At 40.4% G+C, this 11,280-nt stretch overlaps 1 protein-coding gene across 1 annotated transcript in view; it reads left to right on the forward strand.

Moving 5' to 3' along the window:
* The first annotated feature begins 423 nt into the window (after positions 1–423).
* Positions 424–11,280, forward strand: part of LOC6566031 — a 23,673-nt gene continuing 12,816 nt past the window's right edge. Inside the window, exon 1 of the mRNA XM_032738912.1 lies at positions 424–2,529. Coding sequence (XP_032594803.1) covers positions 678–2,529 — 1,852 coding nt within the window. The 5' untranslated portion in view covers positions 424–677. The remainder of the gene's footprint in view (positions 2,530–11,280) is intronic.

Raw genomic sequence — 11,280 nt, forward strand, 5'->3', positions numbered from 1 at the left:
CAAAAAAAAAAACATTCTTTTGGGCAACAGTTTGGTTTTCATCAAGTGCGTATGTGTAGAAATTTGCCTCTTTTTTTTTAAATGTGTTTTGTTTTTATTGCTTGGCGCAGGCAAGCGAAAGTCGCCTAAGAAGAAAATATTTCGTCTATTTATATTTTTAACACGAAAATATACATTTTTTTTTGTTTTTTTCATTCTTCTAAAATGAATTTGTGTTTTGCTCGCCTGTTGCTAAAAATAGCGGCAAACGAAAAAGATAAATAAAGTAAAGGAAATGCAAAAAAAAAATGAAAAAAATAAAATAAAAATAAAAATAATGTTTATACAGCTACAACAGTAAAAACAAAGCAACAAAAAATGGTTAAAAAAATAAATAATAAAATAAATAATAATTTGTATGCAAATGCAATTTTACTTGAGCAGGCAATGTGACTCTGAAGCAATAAAAGTTGTCAGTGCAACCGAAGAAAGTGAATGAGAGCAGAAAACGAAAACGAAACCGAAAACAGAGAAGAAAAGAGAGTAAAAGAAACAAACATTATTTTGATATAGAACACACAACAAGAAACCGAAGGAAAGCAAGATAAATAGCCACAAGGACAACGCCAAGTGAAAAGCAGCAAAGAACAGTGACAAAATAGTTGTAGAAACTGCAGAAACAATTGAAACAACACCTGATGGCAACAACAGCAACAACTAAAGTTGCAGCAGCCGTGCTGGCGGCACCGGCCAACATCAGCAGCAGCAGCAGCAACTGCAACAATAATAATAACAATAATAACAACAACAACAACAACAATAACAGCAACAACAACAACATCATCATTATAAGTGAACCAATTAAAATACCATTGAGCGAGCGGTTCTCGACGCAAACATCAACGGGCTCAGCGGACAGTGGCTGCATCGTGACGAGCGCCTCACAGAAGCAGCTCTGCAGCGGCAGCAGTGGCAGCGGATCGCAGCAGACACTGCTGCAGTTGCAACAGCTGCCGCCGGTGCGCAGCAGCAGCGGCTCCCTCAGTCTGCACGGCCCGCTGCCCAAATGGCAGCGACAGCAGCAACAACAACAGCAGCAACAGCTGCTGCTGCTCAGTCAGGATAGCGGAATTGAGCAGAGAGTCGGCGGCGATGTCGACGGCGATGGCGATGTCGACGGCGACGGCGATGGAGGCGTCTCCAGCGGTGCGGGCGGCGCCCAATCGAACAGCAGCAGCGAATCCCTCGGCAGCAGCAGCGGAAACGAACAGGTGGCTTCAATTGCTGCTGCAGCTGCTGCTAATGGACGCGGACGCACACGTGCCGCCTCAGCGCTCGAGCTGAGCAGCGTGGGCGTCGGCGGTGGCAGTGGCAGTGGCAGTGGCAGTGGCAATGGCAGCGGCAGTTGCGTCAACGCCAATGGGCTGCGTCACGTGAAATACAAAAGTACGAATAGTACGGGTGGCACGCAGGGCTTTGATGTGGAGGATCGCATCGACGAGGTGGACATTGATCAGGATGATCTTGACGAGGACCAACATCAACAGCACCATCACCACGACGACGACGACGATGATGTCGATGTCGATGATGAAGAAGAGGACGAGGAGGATGATGGCGTTGCTGTCGATGTCGACGAGGATGATACTCAATCGGGCATTGTGATCAACATTACCAGCCATGTGGATGAGGAGCAACAACGTTTGCTTGCTGCCCAGGCCGCCCAGGTGAAGGCTGAGGAGGAGCTGCCATTGGAGCTGGCGCCATTAACTGTCGCCGCAGCGGCTGCCAAGCGACGAGATATCCGAAATTTGGGCACCGATGGACGCATCTATTTTCCGCTGTTAAAGATTAGCGAGGATCCGCATATCGATGCGAAGCTGATCAATCGCAAGGATGGCCTCCAGGACACCATGTATTATTTGGATGAGTTTGGTAGCCCAAAGCTGCGCGAGAAATTCGCACGCAAACAGAAACAACGCCAGGCCAAGCAGCAGAAGGCGTTGATCAAACGGGAGCGCGAGGAGCAGCGCAAGAAGCGCAACACAACGGTGGCCTCCAATTTGGCGGCCAGCGGCCTTGATGACACCAAAGAGCAACCAACAGCAACAGCAACAATAACAACAACAACAACAAGCAACAATCACTGTGATAGAAATCGTTTAACGATTAACAAACAGCTATCGGATCCAGATCATCAGGCCGCTGTTGGTTCTGCTGATGATGCTGCTGCTGCTGCTGATGATGATGATGATCCCGATGTGAGTCTGGTGAAGATGCGTGTTCGCAGTCACAGTCATGATAATCATTACGATGGCAGTCGAACGAAATGTGGTCGACGTTACTCCAATGATCGACACGATGCCACCGATCCCGATCCGGGCTATGTGGACGATGATGATGATATTGAGACGGGAGCGGAGGCTGAATCGGTAATCGGTAATCAAGATGCCGGTGATTGTCTCGAGAGTGTAAAGACTGCTAAATTGGCTAGAACACAATCCTGCGTTAGTTGGACCAAAGTGGTGCAAAAATTTAAGCACATTTTAGGTAAATAACTATTTATCAACTATCGATTATTATCGATTTATCGATATAATTCCCATATATAGGTATATATATATACAATATTATGAGCACAGGCCCATGTTTTACAGTTTGATTATGAAAAGAAAATATCCATCTCAATGCATTTTCAAAGTTTGCTTGGCTTACAAAAAAATCCAAAAATGATTCACTTCCTCTTACTTAAGCCACTATCATTGTTTCAACCATTTATGCTAATCTCTCTCTCTCCCTCTCTCTGTTTCTCTTCTCTTTCTAGGTAAGTGTTAAAATTTCCACTGCCATTTAAAGCTGAGATTTTTCATTATAAATTGTAATATCGGGTAAGCTGTACACACACACACACACACATACATACTATGTGGTCTATAGTGGCAGGGGATGCTCCATTCAATAAACGAGTGGAATTGGAACATTAATTGCCAAACAAATCTAAACGATTTGTTGAAATACATCAATTAGTATTAATAAATGAGCTTTTCGTGTTAATTTCTGGGCTGTTGTCCATTATCTGCAGCTGCTTAATCTACTACTCATATGCATATATATATATATATATTATATGTATGTATAAACGAAATACAATGGAAACGAAACGGTAGATTAAGCGAGTCTATCTCTCTTTCTCTCTCTCTCTCTCTCTCTCGTTCTCTCTTGGATTTGATTTGCAACTCCTTTCAGTGTCGTCTGCTGAACTTTGCACTTTGTACAAATGGTGTTCTGATAAATGATAAATGCATGTATTGAAACGGAAACATTGTGTACCGATTCCAATCGTTCCGCTGTGTAATCCTCGTTCTTTGTTTTGCTGGGGCAGCTGATAAGCGAAACCGACTCCGCCGTCGTCTCCGCCACCTTTTTCAGTGCCACGCCCCGTTTCGCGAACAGGCCACACTCGCAACACACACACTGTTGCTATCGTTGCGCCTTTGTTGTTGGTCAGACTGACTGCCTGATTGATAAGACGACGACAATAACAATGTTGCCGTTGTGGTTGATTTATGCCAGCTGATGATTTTCTCTTTTGTTTTTTCCTTAAGTCATCGCTTCTATAATAAAGTAATTCAACGTTCTGTTGTTGTTTAACAATCTGTCATATATATATAGATATATATATATATATGTGTGTATATAGATTACACAATATTTCAACTACGAGAATATATACTTGGATAAATATGTACATATATTGTATGTACTCTGTCCTATAAAGTTGCACATTTGCATAGTAAAGCCCCCTTCACATCAATGTGGTCTGATATGGAATGCAATGTTGTTAAGTATCTTTAAATGAGATATACTATATGACTCTGTTAGTTAAATAGTGCAAATTACGTCAGAGTGTGGCAGTAAAACAGGATATTAAAATGTCGAGCGCGTTGGAATTAGTCTCAAAAATAAACGGGAAAAAAAAGAGAATGTAATAAAATTATTATATAAACAAGTAAGAGTGATGTAGTCGAGTGCGCTCGACTACGATATACCCTGAACCCAGCTGTTAAATATATTCTAGTTTTATTGGAAGTTTTGCACCAAAATGTGAGCAGATCTGCAAGTTGCTGCTGATGGAAATGAGATCAATATGAGAATATATTTTCGACTATAACTTGGGTCTCTCTTATACGATCTTGATGAAATTTGTTATGGATCAATTCAAGCAAACTTGATCTGCGACTGGTAGACGAGCTATACGCGAACCTATATTCAAAATTTGAAGTCTCTAGCTCTTAAAGTCTCTGAGATCTGCGTGTTCATACAAACAGACGGACAGACGGACATGGCTATATCGACTCGGCTGTTGACCCTGATCAAGAAAATATATACTTTATCGGGTCGGAGTTGCTTCCTTCTGCCAGTTACATACATATGCACAAAACCATTATACCCTTTTTCAACAATTTTTAATGGGTTCAGGGTATACAAATGGGTAGCGAGAAAGAACTGAAACACACAAGACTTCCATAATATATATACTTATATATATGTATATATATATCGACTAGAGTTTGTACAAATACATTATTTAATGGTATAGTCTAATTCCAGTATAAGATGCGAGTTGTGGAATATATGGAGTCGAATGGGTTCTAGTATAAATGTGGATAAATGATATCGGTTGAACTGCATTTCTGACGAACCGGAATTGCTAAATGCTAAATGATAACAAATTCGATAAAAATAATATTTTGTAAACCTCAAAGAGTCTACAAATGATTTATATTAATGCAAACTCACGCTAAGTATAATTAGCGCCTGTTAATCTTTGACTTGAACAACTTTTGATACAGATAAGGGCAATGGGCTGCTGGGAAGGAAATGGGAAGGGATTACGACTCCGGAGTCTAGACACATTATCGATAGACAACGCCTACAATTATTATTACTATTACTCGTGTTGGTCAGCTAAATTATAGTATATTCGATGCATACCTTGCACACCTTGTTGGTATTATTGTTGTTGTTGTTTCCACTCAGATTTTGTGTGATAAGAAGATGACATGACAACTGCATGTTCAGGTTATCAGTGTAAATAAGGAGGGCGTCAAGTCGCGAAAGATGTTGATTATTATTATATGGCCGGCATATGTACATATTAAATATATATGCATATATAATTTTATATATATGTATATAGATACATACATATTTGTACGCTTTATAGATAGATGCTTCTCAGCGCTTTGTTGTTATCATCATCACAAGTTGTTGTCTTAATATAATCATGTGCTTTGCCCATAAAACAGATCTCTTTCCAAAATAACAACCACATCATCTATACATATGCATATACATATATATATATATATATATACTACTTATACTACTTATATATTACTTATATATATATGTATATATGTATAAAGCAAAATGAAGGCGTGTCTCTGCTAGCGCCTAAGCTGACAGCTGTTGCTTCTTTGCCTGCCTGCCACGCTTTGCTTAGCTTCGGATTTCTTTCCGCTGCTGCTCCCTGCTCCCTGCTTCACCCTCGGCTAAAAACATTTGTCAACTTGTTTTGCGTTGGCCTTTTATTTTGTGATTTGATTTAATTTCAATTTTTGCTGTCAGTTGGTTGGGGGCTTGACAGCAACAATAACAACAACAGCTGCTGTTGATGTTGCTGTTGGCTGACTACTGACAGAGTGTCGAGAGAGGCAGAGACAGTGAGAGAGAGAGAGAGAGAGGGGGGAGAGGCTGGAGTGGAGGCAACAGATGTCTTGTGACCTTTAGGCGGTACATTCGAAGATTGGCAACCATCTGATACCTCTCTGCCTAAACGAACACTAACTAATAATTAAGGAGGAAGTCTGTCTGCTAAACGTAAATGTTTTTCTGTTTTTCTACAAATATTTGTAATCAGGCGTCAAAAGTCATCAGCTAAAATGTCTATCTAAGCATAATATTGAGTTAAATATTTATTTGTCCGAATTATTGGCAACTACTTTCAAGATTTGCACTTAAGAACAGTCGACGACTGTACAAATACAGATACATTATCGATTGCTCGATTATTGGTTCTGTTTTGGTTTTTTTCCAAAGATTAAAAACACACATCTATACATATATATGAATACCTGATTAGCATGAAACGCTGAGTCATGTTTAGTCTAAACAAGTCCCTAAGCTTTAAAGTTATGTTAATTGGGCTTGGGCAATATCTGATTGGAATTCCATTTCTTGTACGAAGAACCTTTTTTGTATTTGTATGTTTTGTAAAAAAAAAAAAACATATTTTTGTGTGTACTTTTATTAATTTCATAAAGATTATTTAGATTATCGGCACTAAAATATTTGAAAATAATCATGCTTAGATTGCAAATGGAATCGTTGCCATGCCGAATGCTAACTGTTCTTGTTTCTTTTATTTTTCATTCTTTTCTTTTTCTTTTTGTTGTTCTTGTTGTTTGGTTTATTTCGCTGTTGAACAACTCTATCGAGCTGTGCCAGAAACAGCGAGAATTCTCTCTCTCTCTCTCTCTCTCTCTCTCTCTCTCTCTCTCGTTTTAGCTATTTGATTTTGCATTCGGGGTTTGCTCTTCGCATTGCCTTCGCTTATGCAATCGTTCGCTTGTTGTTCGCCCACACTTTTGGGGCTTCTTGGGCGCGTAATTAATGCAGCGCACCTAAAAGTATGCAATTTGCCGCTAAGAATAACGTAAGAACAAAAGGAAGAGACAGACAGACAGAGCGAGAGAGAGAGAGCGAGAACAAGAGCGAAGGTGAGGGGCAAAGAGCGAGAGACTGGCAAAACAGCTCGATGATAGATGGATGGGTGGGAGTTGGCTTGGCGTCCATGGGATGCCTGCCAAGTGCCTTTTTGCCCGCGGTCGAGGCATCTCCCACCTCCACCTCCAAAGCAACACACACACACACAAACAAACACACACACACACACACACAGACTGCTGTCCTATCGCAGTTGCCAGAAGAAATGTGTCTTAATTTCAACCACATTTAGCTGTCATTCAGCTGACTTACTAAAGAGATGCAGCTCCCCCAGTTGACTTGCCATATCCATGCGATAAGAGAACGCCGAAGATCCATTTGCATATGTCTCATATGGTGTCTTTTCGCACAGCAAAGCAAAACACATCGCGGAGACTGTCACCAGTCACCAGTCACCAGCGGCGTGACTATTTATTTTTCGCACATTTGATTCGATTGAAAAACAACAGAAATACTCTTGATAAACAGTAAAAGTTTTAGAGTGAAAATTACGAAGAGAAAAATGCGAAACTAAACGATTGTCGAGTGAATCGAGAATAGTTTATATTTACTTTGTCAATCTTTTCGGTTAATTGAAATTTAGTCAAAACAAGTAAGAAAGAAGCCAGCCAGTTGTTAAATATAAAAATAAATAAAATATATAAATATAAATCTTGCTGCTCTCTTCGCACATATACATTTCTATTCTACATACGCTTGCACCAGCTAATATTAGTTTGTTTTGTAATAAAGTGCAATCGATTTGTATCGATATTCGCCAAACGCGGGCTATCGATAAATTCAAATAAACTTGCTCTGCGTATAGTATACGCCAACACACACACACACAAAAACACACACACATATAGATAGATAGATATAACTAGATCGACTCAGCTCTCGATGGTGATCAAGAATATATATATATATATATTATGGGGCTTTCTTCTGCCAGTTGCATAATTTTGCACAGCGTAATAACTTGCTGTTGCACGTGCAACACATTGCAGCTATAATAATTAACGTCATCTATTTGCATCGCTAAATATTCAAACGTTAAATATTTTCGAAATATTTCAAGTAGAAAACTGTAGGTAATTAATTTTATTGATAGACTTCTATGGATATATATATATATATACAGGTATGCAAATTGGTTCTATTCTGTTGCTTTGCGTATATTTTTTTCTCAATTGCATTAAATGCATTGCAAATGCTTATCATGGTAACATTATTCTGTGTTTATTTCACCTGTAAATGGAGCTTTGCATTGCAGGAGATTGGAAGCTTTACAATATATTGTTTCAGACACCTGATTATGATTAGCCGCCTGTCTTGGATACATGCAAACTCTGTGTGTGTGTGTGTGTGTGTCTGTGTATCTGTGGCACTCCACTTGATGAATATTTTGCTATTCCCCTTTCATTTTTAGGGTTCCCAGTGCTGCTCTCAAGTTGTTTACTCTTCTTTCCGCTGAGTCGTACCGTTTCATGCTTTGAATTGCACATTCGATACCAAGCCGTTAACATAAACACACACACACACATGCACACACACAGAGTACCACGCCCCACCTCTCGCCCCCCTCTGCCTGTAGTCTTGTTTGCCAACTTTGCTTTTACATACATATATCGATTGGTTGACGTCGCCTCAGCGCGAGAGAGAGAGAGAGAGGGAGAGGGAGAGAGACAAATAGAAAAATAAATAAATAGAAGACTTTTAAAAAAATTACGTGTCCATTTTGACAACGCCCCAGGCCTTCTGGCCACTCCCTCTTGCCCCCCCCACCACCATCCTCTTGGCTCTTCCATTTAGCTAGCACCCAACGCGGTAGAGCGGATTATTTTACAATGTTTACAGCTGAAAAGCTGAGGAGAATTGATGTTCTACATACACGTTGATAATTTGATTAATTTTCCACATAAAGCAAAACTAGCGCATAGCTTTTCATTGGGGCTAAAAACAAGCAATTCAATTTATAATCGATTTACGTAGAAACATATATAATCATCCATATATTATTATATGTGCTCAAGAATAACACCATCATCAACATCGTCTTCAAGCAGTGAAATCAATAATCATTTGATTAACATAAACAAACTTAGAATATCAAATTAAAGTTGAGCGTATTTCGTTCGGTTCTTTTGTTGTTCGTTATATATGCATTTATATATATATATACGCATATATGCTATATAATATATACAATCTGATGTATTCGGTGTATTTGTATGCCAATTTGTGATGAGTGTATAATGGTGGCGCCGCGTATCGTAAAACAATTCCAATGCCATTTATGCCGCATTTTGCTCGGACTCCTTTTTAAATCAATACCCATTGCAATTATTTAAAAAGGGTATTCACATCTGACTTCCTCAGTGGATGCTGGCTGTGCATCACTATTTAAAGTGAGTCCAATATTTGCCTTCATTTTGAATGCATTCTCCACCAGTCGCCTTCGATTCTTATTGCAAATGTTTTATCCAAAATTCTTGTGATCTATGGAAGCTATATAGATCTTATTCATTATTATTTAATCTGTGTTTTATAGTTGCATACTCTGCTCTGCTCTCAAAGAGACAAACAGAATTTATTAGTGTTGCAATCGAATCTTTAAGGCTTCTCAAGACTTGACCCTTAAAATGTCGAATCGTGTTGAAAGGTTAAGCTGAATATTATTTCGACCTCTTTTGCACTGTGTACAGAGTATTGCTTAGTCGGCTAGCCAGCGACTGGCAATATTCTTATTTGTTTTTAATTGATTCATTATAATGAAATAAATTGCATTTCATTTGTGGCTTCTTGTGCGCATATCCTTTGATTGCAGTGCTCCCTCTCTCCCCCTCTCTCTCTCTCTCTCTCTATCGCTCTCTATCGCTCTCTCTCTTGCTCTGTTTCCATTGCATTGAGCTGTCAGTGTGTGTGTTGGGTGTGGATGGGATGGAATGGGAGGGGGGGTGTGGATTACAGCTGTCGCATGCTTGGCTGCGCTTGGCTGCTGCTCATCGCTGTCTGTCCATCAGTTGCGGCATGGTCCAACTATCTACATCCGCCCCGTGTCGTTGCGCCCCGAATCTTAGAGTCCACATCTGTTATGCGCCAATCCCCCTTCCCCTCCCCCTCCTCCGTCATTCCCCATTTCTTCCATTTCACCTGCCTGTCTGTCTGTCTGTCTGCCTTTCTGTCTGTCTGTCTGTCTGTCTGTGTGTCTTGGGCTGCCTGTCGAAGACAATAAGTCTTCGCATGTTCTTTTCGGCATCTGCTCTGCGCGCAATTTTCCTGCAATTAAATGTTGCAACTGCCGAAAAACGAAAAACAAACAACTGCAGCAAATATTTGATATATATATGGCATAAAAATAATAAGCAATATAATTATAAATATTTTCATGCGCCTGAGCCAAAAAATAAAAGAAAAACCAAACGCTGTCCGCTGTTTTCGTGCTTGGAAAACCGCGAAAGAGTCGCGTTGCGTGCGTTGTTGAGCTGAGCGGCTTCGAAAAGCGAGCGTGTAAAATCAGCTGATTGCTTGGATTGATTCGTGGCGGCCTGCTTCGTATTTGTTGTTGTTGTTGTTGTTGTCTTTGTAGATTGGGAATCGTGGAGTGTGGCATGAGTCACGATTGGGAATTGTGGATTACAGATATTGTTGTGGATGGCAGAGATCATCGTGCAGAGTTGTTCGATCGATCCGTCGATCGATCGATTGATATTGGCATATCGGACTAGTCGCTTGGCATCTTCGTTCGTTTGTCGCTGTCGCTGTCGTCGTCGTCGTCGTTGTCGTTTTACGGTTTTGCCCATTCGTTGTTTACCGTTGGCTGGCCTGGCCGTTCGTTGTTTGTCAGTGTCTCGCTCGTCGTTGTCCTCGCCAAGTTTGCCTCGAGCCAACAAGAAAGCAACGTTTGCCCAATTGTGCAACGGAAGTTGGAGCGTTCGCATCGCCCAGATCCGCAGCTCTTTGATCGATACAAATTCAAAGTGCCTGCTAATACTAAATCAATATATAATATACATATATATATATAAGTATATATAGCGATCGATCGGAACCGCGCGCGGGTGTGCAAAAAGCCGCCACACAAATGATTAAAAAGATAAAACGCCGACAATTTTTTGTCTATTTGATTTGAATTGTGCTCTGCTGTTTTTTTTTTCTTTTTTTCTTTTTTGCTTTCTTTTCGACAAGTTTTTTGTTTTTGTATTTTATTTGTGTGCATTTCTATTTGAAGATCGATCGTTTGCGATCGATTGATTGTCTGCGTTAAACGTCAAGCGAGACGTCCGCGAGAAAAGTTGGTCAAGTGGGCAGAAATAAACCACGCGCGCACTGTTAACACAACTAGGCCAAAGCCTGACCGAAATCAGCACAAAGAAATAAAAAGAAAAAAACACCAACCAACCAGTGAACCCAAAAACCAACTACTACAGAGAAACAAAGAGCGAGCGAGAGACGGAGACGGAGAGAGAGCGGGAGAGAGAGAGAGAGATACAGGGAGAGCGAGAGAGAGAGGAGAATTACCGCCCTGCC

Source organism: Drosophila grimshawi, unplaced genomic scaffold (genome assembly GCF_018153295.1).
Source record: "Drosophila grimshawi isolate 15287-2541.00 unplaced genomic scaffold, ASM1815329v1 contig_848, whole genome shotgun sequence".
Classification (NCBI taxonomy): domain Eukaryota; kingdom Metazoa; phylum Arthropoda; class Insecta; order Diptera; family Drosophilidae; genus Drosophila; species Drosophila grimshawi.